Source organism: Pongo abelii, chromosome X (genome assembly GCF_028885655.2).
Source record: "Pongo abelii isolate AG06213 chromosome X, NHGRI_mPonAbe1-v2.0_pri, whole genome shotgun sequence".
NCBI lineage: Eukaryota > Metazoa > Chordata > Mammalia > Primates > Hominidae > Pongo > Pongo abelii.
The window spans coordinates 2,463,904-2,481,618 of NC_072008.2; the positions used below are offsets into that span (position 1 = coordinate 2,463,904).

At 42.7% G+C, this 17,715-nt stretch overlaps 1 protein-coding gene across 7 annotated transcripts in view; it reads left to right on the forward strand.

Moving 5' to 3' along the window:
• The window catches only part of GYG2 (glycogenin 2), a 58,758-nt gene that overhangs the window by 34,709 nt on the left and 6,334 nt on the right, over positions 1–17,715 (forward strand). For 4 of the 7 annotated variants that reach the window (XM_009234563.3, XM_009234564.4, XM_063721189.1 and 1 more), the window contains exons 7-9: positions 676–898; positions 2,336–2,542; positions 16,725–16,829. In XM_009234563.3, coding sequence (XP_009232838.2) covers positions 676–898; positions 2,336–2,542; positions 16,725–16,829 — 535 coding nt within the window. The other 3 variants (XM_024241542.3, XM_024241543.2, XM_054544280.2) reach the window with 2 other exon arrangements.

Genomic DNA, 17,715 nt, shown 5'->3' on the forward strand with positions numbered 1-17,715 from the left:
GTATTGTTGATGATATATTGATTACTATCTTGATAGCAGTGGTATGCTGTTATTGCTCATATATTGATTACTGCACTGATAGTACTAGTATATTATTATTGATTATATATTGATTACTATAGTGATAGTATTTTGTTATTATTGATCACATATTGATTACTGAATTGATAGTAGTAGTATGTTACTATTGGTTATATATTGATTACTGTGCTAGTAATAGTATATTGTTGACTATATATTGATTACTACATTGATAGTGGTAGATTATTGATTATATATTGAGTACTATGTTGATAATAGTAGCATAGTATTGATTACATAATGATTACTACATTGATAGTAATATATTGTTATCGATCATATATTGATTACATGCATTGATATTTGTAGTGTATTATTAATTATAAATTGATGACTATGTTGATAGTAGTAATCTATTATTATTGATCATATATTGATTACTGCATTGGAAGTAGTAGTGTATTATTATTGATTATATATTGGTTACTATGCTGATAGTAGTATTATCATCAATAATAATAATCAATAATGGAAACCCATTGGGACGAGTCCTTCAGAGGCTGTCTTTGAGGAGCCCCATGGTAGGTGGATGCTTTCTGGGTGTCTTTTATCACATCTGAGTGGAAATCAGAATCCCTTCTGTTTCCTTCTCAGATTCGGTTCCAGTGCAAAGGTCGTCCACTTTTTGGGGTCCATGAAACCTTGGAACTACAAGTACAATCCACAGAGTGGCTCGGTGTTGGAGCAGGGCTCAGCGTCCAGCAGCCAGCACCAGGCGGCATTCCTTCATCTCTGGTGGACGATCTACCAGAACAACGTGTTGCCCCTGTATAAAAGCGTCCAAGCGGGGGAAGCACGTGCGTCTCCTGGTCACACAGTAAGTGGGGGATTCCCTTAAAACCCAAAGCTGAGGACGAGGAGAACATCCTTGTCACCAAGGTCTGGCGTGGTTTTTTTTGAAACGTCCCTTTTTTGTCTAAATACTGTATTTCATGGAAAAGAATACTGAGAAGCAAGCACCTTTTAAAAAAATTTTTGTTTTAGCTCAAAATAGAGAATGCCTAATGAGTGGAGATCCTGTTTTGATTTACAGGCCTGGTGCAGAAATAGGTTATTGAAATTAGCCATCCTCATCAGAGTAAGAGACACTCATGGACAAGTGGTTCACAATGACTGATTACGATGTCATTCAGGTCAACATTTTCCACTTGAAACCATCATTTGAGATAGCAATTGGAGGAAGTGTCTGAAGAAGATTTTGTAAATTTTTGATTGACACCAATTTGATTGCAAAAAATATAATGATAGCCCCTAGATGTGCTAAATCGTGGAGTATCTGCAGTGTGTTGAATGTGGGCTGCATCTGCCTTGCAGAAGACCTTTTGCAATTAGGACTCAGGAAACTTCTTATTCCTAATGGCTTTTTTTCACTAAAGTAAGAAAAAACTTGGGCTTTTTTTTTTTTTTTTTTTTACTAGAGCATTTGTACTAGAGTACCAGAGTATTTTTTTACTAGAGTAAAGAAAACTAGAGTTTTGTTTGTTTGTTTGTTTTTTGAGACAGAGTCTCGCTCTGTTACCCAGGCTGGAGTGCAGTGATATGATCTCGGCTCACTGCAACCTCCGCCTTCCGAGTTCAAGCAATTCTCCTGCCTCAGTCTCCCGAGGAGCTGGGATTACAGGTGCCCACCACCACGCCCAGCTAATTTTTGTACTTTTAGTGGAGGCAAGGTTTTGCCACCTTGGCCAGGCTGATCTTGAAGCTCTGACCTCAAGTGATCCACCCGCCTCAGCCTCCCAAAGTGCTGGGATTACAGGCGTGAGCCACCAAGCCTGGCCTTTTTTTTTTAAACTAGAGCATTTGCTAGTACAACAGAGTCTGCTATCAGCACATGCATTGCCTGGGAAATTGAAAATAATCCCTATTTTAATTTTTAGTATGGTTTTTTATTTGGGTGGATCTAGGCTACTTTTTAAGGACTGCTGAAAATATCTCTCACCGAGTGACACTAGCAAGTGGACGTTTATTTGTATTCACTTCACAAACATTGACTTGTCACATATTTCCTGCTGGGTGTTTTGCTAAGTACTGGATTACTAAGTACTGGATTACTAAGTACTGGATTGCATAGGAGGGAATTTTAAGGCTTAGTGTCAAACAGTTCTGAGAAAGAAAACATTTAGGACAATTATTTAATGATTGGCAGATGGGAGCTGGGAGCCCTGGCTACACAGGGCCCCACCCGCCCCTCAGGACAGCAGGTGAATTGAGGAGACATAGGGAAGACTCACTCCATGTGTCTGTTTTTGTGCAGCTTTGCCTCAGTGATGTGGGGGTGCCGTGTGCAGATTCAGCGTCTGGTGTTGAAGAGCCGTGTGAAAATTCAACACCCAGTGCCGGCGTGCCGTGTGCAAATTCACCACTGGGTTCTAACCAGCCTGAGCAGGCTCAGGGCCTTCTGGAGCCGACCCAGATAGTGGATGAGACCCTGTCCCTACCTGAAGGACGCCGTTCAGAAGATGTAAGTACCTGCATTCCTCACAGCTGTGATGGAGAGTCAGACGCTGTCTCGCAGTGAGAGAGCAGAGAGAGCCGGCTTCCCTGGCTCTCTGGGGAGGGGAGATGGAGGGGAAGGGCTGGTCTTTAGTTTGCTGTGGCATTCAAGGCTCCTGCATTTATTTGCATTATGGCACACCGAATCAAGCTCACCTGCAGAAAGATGTCTATGCCCCAATCCCCAGGACCTGTGAATGTCACCTTGTGTGGCAAAAGGGAGTTTGCAGTTGTGATTAAATGGGGGACCTTGAGCTGGGGAGGTATGGTCTTGGATTATGGGAGTGGGCTCTTAGTCATCACAAACCTCCCTTCAAAGAAGAAGGCAGAAGTGTGAAGGGCAGAGAAGGAGTGTGAAGCTGGAAGCAGAGGCCAGAGAAGAGGGGACTGGAAGACGCTGGGCTGCTGGCTTTGAAGATGGAAGAGGAGGCCACAAGCCAGGGAATATGGAGGCCTCCAGAAGCCAGAGAAGGCAGGAAATGGATTCTCCCCCAGGTCCCCAAGAAGGAACCAACCCTGCTGACACCTTGATTTTAATCCACTGGACTTCTGGCCCCCAGAACTATCAGATGATCAGTCTGCCTTGGTGTAAACCACCCAGTTTATGGCCGTTTCTTATATAGCAGCCTCAAAAAACTGATGCCACATGGAGACAGATGCTCAGTCTCACGCAGTTTATAGATTCTGGGGGAGCCAGAGCTCTTTCAGGTTCAAAAAGGGAGGCTTCCGTCAGTGCCCCTTTGACCCAGCTGCCTGGCCGTGCACCCTGAGAGGTTTCAGCCGAACCCCCGACTTGAACAGTGGTTCAACTGAAGATGAATTCCTGCCGGGGTTCAATGTTCAAATGAATGTTGACCTGCACAGTGGTGTCTATTGAGGCTGAGTCTGCAGCACTTTGTCCCCATCGAAGAAAAATGAAAATACACCTTACTTGCAAGACAAATAATGGAGGCCATCATTTCTCCAACTCCAATTTCTAGGCAAATACTTTGGAATAATATCTTGTGTTTAAAGATTTCTTGGGGCCAGGCACGGTGACTCAACACCTGTAATCCTAACACTTTGGAAGGCTGAGGTTGGAGGATTGCTTGAGCCCAGGAGTACGAGACCAGCTGGCAACAACACACTGAGACCTCATCTCTACAAAAAAAGTCAAAAAATTAGCCAGGCATGGATGTGTGCGCCTGCAGTCCCAGCTACTTGGGAGGCTGAGGCAGGAGGAATGCTTGAGCCTTGGAGGTCAAGGCTGTAGTGAGCTATAATCTCACCACTGCACTCCAGCCTGGGTGACAGAGCGAGACACTGTCTCAAAGAAAAAAAAAAAGAAATATTTCTTTTTTTTGAGACGGAGTCTCTCTCTGTCGCCCAGGCTGGAATGCAGTGGCCCAATCTTGGCTCACTGCAAGCTCTGCCTCCCGGGTTCATGCCATTCTCCTGCCTCAGCCTCCTGAGTAGCTGGGACTACAGGCGCCCGCCACCACGCCTGGCTAATTTTTTGTAATTTTAGTAGAGATGGGGTTTTACTGTGTTAGCCAGGATGGTCTCGAACTCCTGACCTTGTGATCCGCCGGCTTCGGCCTCCCAAAGTGCTGGGATTACAGGCTTGAGCCACCGTGCCCGGCAAGATTTCTTGTTTTAAATCTTTACCACTCATCCTAACAAGTTTCTCAACAGAATTATTTTGAGATCATACTTAGGGAAGGATCTGGGGACTGGGCTGAAGGAAAGTGATTCTTTTCTGTATATTTCAGATAGCTCCGGGAGAGCTGTTTCTTGTTGCTTATAAAAAAGTGACCTTTAGATTTTGCACACATTGCTCTGGAAGACATCACACGCTTCACTGTACTATGGCATAAATTATGCTCTGGCAACTTTATGCATTAATAATGTTGGAGTGGTGATTTCACATTGACCCAAACACATTGAAAAGATGTTTAGGTTCAGATGGTGAAGACTGAGGAGGTGTAAAATTCGCTTTTCTGGTTTTTCATTCCTCATGGTGTGCCCTGAGCATGCCATAGCCTGGGTCTGGCCCCAGGACGTGCCTCATGTGAGTAAAGTCAAGGGCCTCTGCTTGTTCCTGCTGGAATGTGAAGAATTCCATCGGTGGAGCTCTTACATGATGTGCAAAACGGCTGCAATTGTGCTGAGCCATGCTCGTATCAGGATGTCTAAGGAAAAATCGCATTTACATTAAATGTTTAGTAGGCAACCAAGTTTAGACTGTAAACCAAAGAGTATCCAAGAATGCTGTGGCATTCAAGGCTCATGCTTTTATGTGCATTACAGCACCTTAATGCCAATAAAGGGGAACTCTGATCCCCTGTTTATGTGTATTGAAAATAATTGAATGCTCAAACTCCTTGCCTAAAAAAGAAATATTATTGAATGCTTCAAAAAAATAAATGTAGGAAGTGTATTTTGCCAAGGTTAAGGATGCACCCGTGACACAGCCTCAGGAGGTCCTGATGACATGTGCCCACGGTGGTCAGGGCACAGCTTGCTTTTATACATTTTAGAGAGACATGAGGTATCAATATGTGTAAGAAGTACATTGGTTCAGTCTGGCAAGGCGGGACAACTCAAAGTGGGGCAGGGGCTTCCAGGTCATAAGTAGATAGAGGCAAATGGTTGCATTTTTTTTGAGTTTCTGATTGGCCTTTCCAAAGGAGGCAATCAGATATGCGTTTATCTCAGTGAGCAGAGCGGGGACGGAATAGAATGGGAGGCAGAGGCCCTGAGCAGCTCAGCTCCCAGCTGGGCTTTTCCCTGCTTAGTGATATTGGGGTTCCAAGATTCATTTTCTTCACAAGACTCTATTGAGTCCTCAGAAAACGGTTTTCAAACCATCTTTCTGATTTCTGGTTGTGTAATTTTAATCTTATTCTGTCACTGAATCTTGTACATCAGTGGTTTTGCAAACTGTGGCCTGAGGTTTCTCTGAATAGGGATCATTTTAAAGGATTGTGTTTTTGCAAATGAGTTTCAAAGCATTCTTCTTTTTTTCTTCTTTTTTTTTTATTTTGAGACGGAGTCTCACTCAATCGCCCAGGCTGAAGTGCAATGGCGCGATCTCAGCAGCTCACTGCAACCTCCACCGCCCGAGTCCAAGCAATTCTCCTGCCTCGGCCTCCTGAGTAGGTGGACAGGCATGAGCCACCACACCCGGCTAATTTTTGTATTTTCAGTAAAGACCGGGTTTCACCATGTTGGCCAGGCTGTTCTTGAACTCCTGGCTTCAAGTGATCCACCTGCCTCAGCCTCCCAAAGTTCTGGGATTACAAGTGTAAGCCACCATGCCTGGCTATTAAAAGCATTCTTAAAAGTTTATTCTGAACCACAGTGAGCACTCCCTCATTCGTAAGGGCAGCCACCCTCTTTCAGAAGCAAGTGTGTATTCTCCACCCTTCAGCCCCTGGAGGAATTTCCATGGATTGTCATAGCCCCTGAAAACAAGCTTCCCAGGGCAAACAGTGGTTTTCCAGAGACTCCAAAAGGGAAAACAGTCAGGATGCTCCAGTCCCAGCTCCAGCCCAAGTTGTAGCCACACCAATTTCTGCAAAAACAGAACCATTTCCAGAGTGAGAGCACTTAGCACTCTGGTTTCTCGAAAACAGCACCCATCATGTTCAATTCATATTAATCTCGATGGAATTGTTGCCGTGGATTTTTCTTGACATAAGTCACTTCTACTTTTGCTTTGGATTCATAATTGTCGATGAGGTGGCAACTTAAAGAATAGATATGTAGCTTCGTGTTTGTCCGTCCGTGAGCCACCTTTCAATCAGAGCCAGTCAAGCCAAACCTAGGACAGACTTTCCCGTGGAGGGATTGGGGCTTCTGAGGAAAGCTCATGGAGAGAATCATGATGACAGAATTGAGGATCATCCTGCCTTGATGCCCAAGGAGATGAGCAAGGACACAAAAGCACGTTCATTTCACCCCAGTTAGGTGGTGTCTGTTATCAAAAAGACAAAGAATAACCAATGCTGGTGAAGATGTGGAGAAAGGGGAACTCTTCCCCACTGTTGATGGGGATTAAAAATAAGCACAGCCAGGATGGAGAAGAGTATGAAAGTTCCTCAAAAAACTACAAATAGAACTACCACATGGTCCAGCCATCACACCACTGGGCATTTATCCGGAAGGAAAGGAAATTAGTATATTGAAGGGACATCTGCCCCCGTCCATGTTTTTGCAGTTTATTCACAACAGGCAAGATACAGATTCAACCCAAGTGTTTGTCAAAGGATGAATGGATAAAGAAAATGCCATATATAGATATACCATGGAATACTATTCAACCATAAAAAAGAAGGAAATTCATCATTTGCAGCAACATGGATGGAAATAGAGGACATTATGGTAGGTGAAATAAGCCAGAAACAGAAAGTTAAACACCACATGTTCTCACTCATCTGTGGAAGCTAAAAAAATTTAATCTCACCGAAGTAAAAAGTAAGGCCAGGCACAGTGGCTCACTCCTGTAATCCCTGCACTTTGGGAGGCTGAGGCAGGATGATTGCTTGAGATCAGGAGTTTGAGACCAGCCTGAGCAACATAGCAAAACCCTGTCTCTGCAAAAAAATACAAAAATTAGCTGGGTGTGTGGTACTTGCTGGTGGTCCCAGCTACTCGCAAGGCTGAGGTGGGAGGATCACTTGAACCTGGGAGGTCGAGGCTGCGGTGAGCCGAGATCACGCTGCTGCACTCCAGCCTGGGCAGCAGAACAAGACCCTGTCTCAGCAGAAGAGAGTGTACTAGAGACTAGGAAAGGTGGGGGAAGGAGAAGATAGGGAGAGATTTGTTAAAGGATACAAAATTACAGCTAGACAAGAGGGATATGTTGTCATGTTCTATAGCCCTGTAGGATGACTATAGCCAACAGTAATCTATAGTTTCAAATAGCTGGAAGGAGGATATTGTATGTTCCCAAAAGAAAGAAATGATACCTATTTGACATGATGGATATGCTAATTACCCTGACCGGATCACTGAATATTGTAGGTATTGAACCATCCCTGTGTACCCCATGAATATGTACAATTATTATGTGTCAATTTTTAAAAAGTAAATTTTTTTTTTAAAAAAAAGTATGTTCAACAGCCAGCAGCCATGAGAAGACCATCAGCTGTTTTCATCCACAGCAAGAGATTGCAGTGCCGTTTGGATATTTTTGGCATGGCTCCAAATCCCCACCCCATCCTCAAGGGGCAATATTGCAGAAAGGAGGAGGGTGGGAAAAAAGTCTCAAGAATTGGAGAATCGCCAGTTTCCAGGGCCCAGAACAAGACCCAGGAGGAGATGAAGATCACCCTTGCAGGTAGAAGCTGTCCCTGTCTGGGTAGTGCTGGGGACAGTAGGTGGCCCTTCTGCTGTCTGTTTGAGCATGAGCTCAAGGCCAAGGGTAAGATGAGGGGAAATGAACCCCAGCTGGGCTGAGCGTACTTTGTTTAGGGTATTTAAGCAGTTCTCAAAAGTGATTGCAGAACCTGGATCTCCCATCTCAGGGACTATGCCCAGACTCACCCCTCCCTCCACCCCACTGTCATGCCCACCAATGGGCTTCAAAAACATCAATGGAAGATGATAGTGCAGTGCCCAACTGCAGGCCCTTAAATGAATAAACTACATATGCACATCACAGAGGGGGCAGCAAGGGAGATGAAAACAGACAAATCCAGCTCAGATGGAATTTGATCTGTAGGAAAGTGATGAAGTGAAGAAGGGATCTGTCAGCCCTGCAAGCAGCCCCAGGCACGGCATGAAGGGGAGGCAGGGAGAGGTCACGCTGGCCTCAGACTTGGATGCTGAAGTGTTTAGTTACAGCAGGAGGGGGGACGCCTGCGTAGGTCCTAGGGAAAGGAGGGGACACCCAGGCATTGGAGACCCAGTGTGTAGAAGACTGCGAGACCCGCTTAAATATTTAGCAGAAAGGAAGAGAAATTCAAATAGAGAGATTCAGGAATGGGACAAAGGGATGGAGGTGAAATCAAAGCTGTTTAAATACAGATGCTCTTCGATTTACAATTGGTTTACATCCCAACAAACCCATCGTAAACTGAAAATATCTTAAGTCAAAAATGCATTTAGACCAGGTGCAGTGGCTCACGTCTGTAATCTCAACACTTTGGGAGGCCAAGGCGGGCAGATCACTTGAGCTCAGGAGTTCAAGACCATCCTGGCCAACACGGTGAAACCCTGTCTCTACTAAAAATACAAAAGTTAGCCAGGCTTGGTGGCGTGTGCCTGTAATCCCAGCTACTCGGGAGGCCGAAGCAGGAAAATGGCTTGAACCTGGGAGGCAGAGGTTGCAGTGAGCTGAGATCACACCACTGCACTCCAGCCTGGGTGACAGAGCAAAACTCAGTCTCAAAAAAAGAAAAAGAAATATAAGTATAACCTTAAATAACTGGGGAGCGTTATGTTGGCTGACTGCAACACAGATACAAAAAACCCTGACAGAACAAAAAGAATACTAACAAAAAAGGTATTTTGGGCCGGGCACGGTGGCTCACACCTGTAATCCTAGCATGTTGGTAGGCTGAGGCAGGCAGTTCACTTGAGCTCAGGAGTTTGAGACCAGCCTGGCCAACACGGTGAAACCCTGTCTCTGCTAAAAATACAAAAATTAGCCGGCAATCGCTTGAACCCGGGAGGTGGAGGTTGCAGTGAGCTGAGATCGTGCCAGTGCATTCCAGCCTGGGCAACAGAGTGAGACTCCGTCTCAAAAAAAAAAAAAAAAAAAAAAAAGAAGGTATTTTGGAGTTCCTGTGTCCACATAATTTCATCCTTCGATCTCACCCCCTATTCTCCCCACCTCTCCATCCTAATGTAGGTGAATAGTGGGTCGGGGAAATTGACCTAAAAAAATTTGTTATGGTCTATATATTTTCTGATGAGGGTATTTTTCTAAAAACAATGAAGTCTTCAGGCTTTTAAAATGAAGGGATTGGGGGGCGAGGGGAGGGAGAGCATCAGGACAAATAGCTAATGCATGCGGGGCTTAAAAGCTAGGTGACGGGTTGATAGGTGCAGCAAACCACCATGGCACACGTATACCTGTGTAACAAACCTGCACGTCCTGCACATGTATCCTGGAATTTAAAGTAAAAACAAAACAAAATGAAACTCTTTTTAACAAAAAGTATGTTGATTGATTGGAGATTATTATATTACTGTCACATTTTCCAAGATAATATTTAATAACACTGAACAAGGAGTTGAAAATTTGAGCTGCTTTGTATACTAGTTATGTGACTTTGGATAAATCAATAAATATTTCTGAACATCTTAAAAAAAAAGAGAGGGATGCTGTCCATACGGTATCTGATATATAGCTCACCCTCCGCATCTATGGGTTCCATATCTGTGGATTCAACCAACCTTGGATCGAAAATATTGGGGAAACAAAATTGCATCTGCACTGAACATGCACAGACTTTTTTCTCTTGTTATTATTCCCTAAACAATACGTCATAGCAAGTATCAACATAGCATGTGCATTGTAATAGGAATGGTAATTAACCTAGAGATGATTTAAAGTCTATGGGAGGATGTGCATTGGTTATTATGCAAACACAATTCCATCTTGTATCAGAGACTTGAGCATCCGTGGATTTTGGTATAACCAGGAGGTCCTGGAACCAATCCTCCATGGATATCAGGAGAAATTCCATTTCATTAATTCATACTCCCGGTGGTCTTTGAAATGAGTCGTGCAACATCACTGTCACCTGCTGTCCATTTACTGGGTTACTCTGGGTTTTTTATTTAGGGGAGCTGAAACACAGATTTTAAAAAAAGGTTCTTTTCACAAATCACAATAATGTCATAAAAGCTGAGTGTGCGTCTGGGGCTCTTTAGTCCAGTAGCTACTTTGGTATATATAATGATGGCAAGGTTGACGTGTTTTGGTTTTGTTTTTGTTGTTTTTGAGACAGAGTCTCGCTCTGTTGCCCAGGCTGGAGTGCAGTGGCATGATCTCGGCTCACTGCAGCCTTGACCTCCTGGGCTCAAGTGATCCTCCCACCTCCTCCCAGGTAGCTGGGACTACAGGAGGTGCCACACCTGGCTGATATTTTGTATTTTTTGTAGAGATGGGTTTCACCATGTTGCCCAGGCTAGTCTTGAACTCCTGGGCTCTAGCGATCTGCTCATCTTGGCCTCCCAAAGTGTTGAAATTACAGGCGTGAGCCACCGTGCCTGCCCCAGATCTGTGTTTTTTAAAGTAAAGCTGAATGTTAACTTTTTCCACATACATTAATGTATTAAGGAAAAAGTTGCAATTAGTATCTTCTCCAGTGTTTTGTCTTCTAGTATTTGGGGTAGGGAAATGTAGTTAATTAAAAGATTATAGATGTCCTTCAGTTTTTTTTTTAAGCTATCAAGTTTTTTTACTCTTTTTGTAGTACATCTTATTTTATTTATAATACACCTTTTTGTTGAAGTATGTCTTACTTTTTTATTTATTTTATTTATTTTTTTTGAGACACAGACTTGCTCTGTCGTCCAGGCTAGAGTGCACTGGTGCGATCTCGGCTCACTGAAGCCTCCGCCTCCTGGGTTCAAGCAATTCTCCTGCCTCAGCCTCCCAACTAGGTGGGACTACAGGCACCCGCCACTACACCTGGCTAATTTTTTGTATTTATAGTAGAGCCGGGTTTTCAGCATGTTGGCCAGGCTGGTCTCGAACTCCTGACCTCAGGTGATCCACCTGCCTCAGCCTCCCAAAGTGCTGGCATTACAGGCATGAGCCACCACGCCCGGCCTCTACTAACATTAGTAGAACCGTTGACTGTGTCCCATATATATGTGACACAGTTATCTGCATTTTCTGTCAATCTTTCTCCCCATACTTTAGTCTACTGACCTATTTTCTAGTTAACTGATCTCTTTGGCTATGTCTAATCTGTTGTTAAACCCACATTCTAGTTTCAGTTATTATGTTTTTAGTTCAAATTAACATCAGATTTTTAGTTCAAATTAACATCAATGTAGTTTCAATACTACCTTGAAAATTTTTATCTTTTTCCTCATTTTATTTAAAGTATTTCTCACATTTAATTATAGTCCATGTCTGATAAATTACATATCTGGGTTTCAGGTAGGTTTGGTTTTGTTGTTTAATTTTGTTTGCTCTTGATTTTCACTCATTTGGTCTTTTCTTGTTGTATGATAGTTAATTTTTTAATAGACAGCCAGACATGGTAAATGAAAAAAAATTGCAAAGACAATTTGTAGCTCTGAATCATGTTGTCACAACCCAAAGAGGATTTTTTTTTTTTTTAATTCATGTGATTTGATGTGATTTGTCCATACCTTGAGGTAGTTTGCCTAGACCCTATCTGGGGCTGAGCTGGAGGGAAATTAGGCTTCAGTGTTTGTGATGACCAGTCTATTTCTGGTTCTCCTCTCAGTGAGGTCACAAAAGAAAGCTTGTGATGTGTATCAGAGTCCCTCATTGGTCCTGATTATTAATATTTATGGGCCCCTCAGCCTCCTAGCACTGCTGGCAACTCTACTCAGTTTCTCAGCTTCCCAGCCTCTTATTTGCCATGAGTGGAAGTAAGGTACCAAATGTAACATTTACCTTCTTCTGTTTGTCTCTGATATCTTCACTCTTAATTTTGTGCTGCCTTAGTAGCTCTCTGATGTACTTAAAAAAAAAAGAAAAATTCTAGGCCAGGTGTGGTGGCTCACACCTGTAATGCCAGCACTTTGTGAGGCCAAAGCAGGCAGATCACCTGAGGTCAGGAGTTCGAGACCAGCCTGGCCAACATGGCGAGACCCCCCCCCATCTCTACTAAAAATAAAAAAACTAGCCAGGCGTGGTGGCACGTACCTGTTATCCCAGCTACTCGGGAGGCTGAGACAGGAGAATGGCTTGAACCTGGGAGGGAGATGTTGCAGTGAGCCAAGATGGCGCCACTGCACTCCAGCCTGGGCACCAGAGCGAGACTCCATCTCAAATAAATAAATAAATAAATAAAATTCTATATACATTATTTGTGCAGCCTTTTTAGGTATTTTTGGCAGAAGACTTAGTGTGAAACAACAGCTTCACCATTTGCTGAAAGTGGAAAAAATCTCATTTCAGTTCCTGAGCTGATACATATATATTTGTATTTTTAGCATTTACCAGCTCCAGCAGTAATAACTTTCACAAATTTATAGCCCATAATGCAAAGGAGGGCTTCCTTTTTTGCTGTAAATGTTATCTCCTTGGATTGTGTACTGGAACATTCTGTGTCTGCTGTCTATCTGTTCCCTGCCTTGTCTGCCTTTACGATGTCCTCTCTCAGCTTTCATCTTCCCACACAGAGCATTTTGTGTTAAGCATCTCTGCATATCTCAGCCTCTCTCTCCAATGAGCTGAGAATTCTTCTCTGGCCTGCCTCCAGTTTCTTTCAAGGTGACCCCATCTTCAGTCAGGCTTTTAGGGGATACATCAGTAGAATAGTTATTACCTAAGGATAAAAAGAAATGCAGTTTGTAAAAGTCACATTTTATATTCATGGATTCACAAGCTTGCCAAAAATGTTCTTAAGAGCGGACTTTGAGACTGCTGCCTTCTCATCTTAAAATTTCTCTCTGCATGATATGCAAGGGGGAAGTTTCTACTTTTTACTAGTAAAAATAATGGCCATATTTATTCATAAAAGTTGGTTTATGTTTCGGTTGTTAATATTACTTGTTAAGTAAGCCTGTGGGTCTTGATTAGAAACATTAGCAAGGGCTGACTGAACTTCTCTTCCTCGTTTAAATTCATAAGATTAACACATCTGCAGAAGGCAAGCTGAAAACTTGCATCATTATTTCATCCTTTGTAATCAAACATATAACCCCGAGTTAAGTCCCTTCCAAGGAAGGATTATACTTCATGATCGGCCCCATGGAACTTATTTATGTGTTTATCGTTGGGAGAAATTAGATGACAGAAACAGATTGACATTTTCCCTAATCCAATTCCAGGAATCGTTTTTTGAGCACTTATTCTTTGCCCGTCTGGCTGCTTCATTTATCCATCACAACAAGTGTCTGTGCGACATCTCACTGAAAGCCCCATGACTCAGAGAGTCATTTCTCCAGGTCCTTTTCCTTGATGTATCAGTATTCAAATCCAGGACATCCCTCTACTAGCCCTGGTTGAAGAAGGAAATTATTCATTTTTATGGGATTCATATGGTTTATGATAACGCAGTTATTGCATTCATCATTTTTTCCCAAGACTCATTTTGGTGTTTCGCAGACCCTGGAAAATCATGTACATTGCATACAGCCCAAGGGCAAGGCTTGGCAGACACAGAGGCGCATACCCAAATCCCTCTCTCTCACTTGCTAGCTCTCGTATGTTGGACAGTATCTCTGTCTGCAGATTAAACTTTGCAGCAGTAAGAGGGAAGGCTCAACCTGTCTGCCTCATAGGGCTGTTGGGATTAAAAGGAATCATAGCTGAGAAGTTTATGAGTGTCATTCAGCAGCCAGCCATGAGCATCTACTAAAAAAGGAGTCCTATTATCATGGTTGTCTGATGTCTTTGACAACTTATAATTTTGTGTTACACCATAATTCTTAGAACTTAATTTTATGTTTGGATTTTACATACATAGCTGAGATCTGAAAGAAGAAGCCCATATTTTATTTAATGTTAATTTTTAAAAATTTATCTCCAGCTGTATTGAGGTACCACTGACAAATAAAAATTGGTATGTATTTAAGGAGTACAATTTGATGCTTTGCTGTATGTATACATTGTGAAACAATCATTGTATCAAGCTAATTAACATTTTCATCACCTCACATAAATGCTGTTTTCTCCTCCTCCTCCTCTTCCTCCTCTTCCTCCTCTTTCTCCTCCTCCTCCTCCTGCTGCTGTTCTTGGTAATGAGAACACATAAGATCTGCTCTCACAGCAAGTTTTAAGTATACAATCCTATATTGTTAACTGTGGTCACCATGCTGTATGTTAGATCCCCAGAGCTTATTTATCTTGTATAACTAAAACTTCATATTCATTCCTTCACCAACATGTCTTCATTCTAAGCACCCCGCCCCCAGCCCCTGGCAACTACTGTTCCACTCTATTCTTCTGTGAGTTATTTAAAGTGCACTTTCATAGGCTGGGCATGGTGACTCTCACCTGTAATCCCAGTACTTTGGGAGGCTGAGGCGGGCAGATCACTTGAGGTCAGGAGTTCAAGACCAGCCTGGCCAAGATAGTGAAACCCCATCTCTACGAAAAATACACAAAAAAATTAGCTGGGTTTGGTGATGCGTGCCTGTAATCCCAGCTACTCGAGAGGCTGAGATAGGAGAATCGCTTGAACCCAGGAGGCAGAGGGTTCAGTGAGCTGAGATCATGCCACTGCACTCCAGCCTAAGTGACTCTGTCTCAAAAATAAAATAAAATAAATAAATAAAGAAAATAAATTGCACTTTCGTGATTATGAGTTAGAATAGTCAAAAAAAAGGTTCATGATTACAGTGTTCTCTTTTACATCTTAAAGTTTCAGTAAATCTCACTAATAATGACTTTTGGGGGTGTTCAGTTTTTATAGATACCTTTTTTCTATTTCTTTCTGTGCTCCTGTTCCTCTGCCTTAGGGCATTGCACATACTGATCTGCTTTCATGTGCATTTTTCAGCATGTTCTTCTTCTTACTTCATTTCCAGTCATTCTACATCATTGGCTTCTACTCATCCTTCAGGCTTCATTCTAGATATTACTTCCCTAGGAGTGTCTCCCCCTTTAGGCCAGGTGAGGTCTCTTGATAACATTTTCTTTCCTAGAATTGATAACCATTTTCTTTCCTAGAATTTCTCATGGCTTGCCATTTTGTATTATTTGTTGATTTTCTGTCTTCTTTGATAGTAAGCTTCATGAAGGTGCAGATCATATCTGTGTAGGCCACTGTTTAATCTTCACTACCTACCTCTCCATAAACACCTGTGAAATGCATACATTCATGCCTCAATTAGGAGAATGAACTGGACATTCTCCTAAAAGGGAATGCTAGGATCAGAAATTTGGGAGCTGAGTATCCAAGTGACTGATCTCCACCCCAGCTGACATCACTCAAAATCTCTCCTAAAAGGGAATGCTAGGATCAGAAATTTGGGAGCTGAGTATCCAAGTGACTGATCTCCACCCCAGCTGACATCACTCAAAATCTCTGGGATCGTGGCCTGCGAGTCTGCATTTGAAGGATTACAATTCTCTTAAGTTGGCCTGGTGCAGGCAAGAGGGGCTCATGTTGAGGCTTAACCCCATCCACCCCCAAGAATTCCACAGAGTGTTTTCAGTGAGGATGTCAGTGTTCTCTTATCTCTGTTGCTCACACTCATTAAGCTAACTGCTTTGTGACCTGACTTGATGGGGGCCCCAGTGTTTGGACACAGATTTGCTTCTTGACCCTGTATTTGTCAAGGTAGGCTAGCTGCTATAACAAACAGCCCCCAAATAAGTAAAAGTTTATTTCTCATTTGTATCACAGCCAACTGGGGTGACCAAGGTATCCTCTACCCCATGCAGCCTTTCAGGGATCCAGGATGCTCTATTGTTGTGCACCACCTTCTAGGGCAGCTCTTCTCAAGTGAGACTCCTTGGGAGGATTAGGCACTGTTGCTGATGGCAGCCACTGTACGTAATGCATTAAGTTATCTCCTCCCCATCTAGAATGGTGTTAGATATGGACCATCCTTGGGAGAGTTGAGAAAAGAGTCACCTGATTTGTTCTCTGTTTGGTTTTCTTTTCTTATGGAGGCCCAGTTCAGAGAGGGTGGAGGGATCTTGTTTTTCACCTGGCTGGTGGAAGAAGAGAGGATAGGAATATCTTATTCCTCTCGTTGCCCAGCCCAGAGGTGAGTCACATCACCTCCTCACATTCACTCAATCTGCTTGTGGGAATCACTTCCATGGTCCTGTCCAGGTGCAAGGAGGTCACAAAATGCACTTAGACATTAGCCCGAGAAGAAGAAGAAACAAAGACAGGTATTGGTGAGCGTATCACCTTGCCCCAGTCCTATCCCATATCAAGTTGTATTTGCACCATAGAGGCAGAAAAAAATAGAGTGGGTATTTTCAATTAAGTTGCATTTATTTGCACGAAGGTTTGACTTAACTTGCCTTTGCTCTTTCTTTATAACAGATGATAGCTTGTCCTGAAATTGAGACTCCTGCCGTGATAACGTGTGACCCACTGTCCCAGCCTTCCCCTCAGCTTGCAGACTTCACAGAGACTGAAACCACCTTGGTATTCCTCATCTACATGACCTACACATGGCCAGCTCTCTTAATGCTTGTTATTTTCTCGCAGTGTCTATCCCCATTACATACCAGTGGGGGCGCCATATGCTTTTAAAAATTCCTCCCTTTTTTTTTTTTTTTTTTTTTTTGAGTGGTTTCTCCCACCTGGAATAAGTTGTGTTATAATTAGTCTATTTCTCTATTATCCAGGTGGATAAGGAATCTGGCTGTCTGTTCGAACTTATTGTGGGGTTTTCTTTTTGGTCATTTTGTTATTCTCTTCCACTTTGCTTAAAAAAATTAATAAGAAAAAGATACAACATCTATATAGCATCTATGTTTCCATTAATTTTTTTAAACTTTTGATAGGACTTGCACCATGTCTAAAATCAATATTCCATGACTATGGATTTTATTTTAATTCTTTTTTTTCTCTAAATTTACCCTTATGAATCTGGGCTTTTATTGCCACATATCATCAGAAAACTGGCTTTATGGACATCCCCCTTTTTTTTTAAGCTCTCAGAGAGACTATCTTAGTAAAATGCTTCTGTAGGCATTTGGTATAAACAAGTCAAATCTCTCTGAAAATTTAACTTTCATGAATTGCATAAGAACTTGTAGCATCTCTTCTTGTCTGAGACATGGTGGATGGCTCAGAAAAAGTGAGGGGAGAGAAGCTGAGCTATTTTTAGCATTCCCAGAAAAGAAGATCGAGCACAGTCCATCAATTTTTTTTTAAAAGTTAGTTATAGTGCCGGACGCAGTGGCTCACGCCTGTAATCCCAGCACTTTGGGAGGCCGAGGTGGGCAGATCATGAGGTCAGGAGATCAAGACCATCCTGGCTAACACGGTGAAACCCCGTCTCTACTAAAAATACAAAAAATTAGCC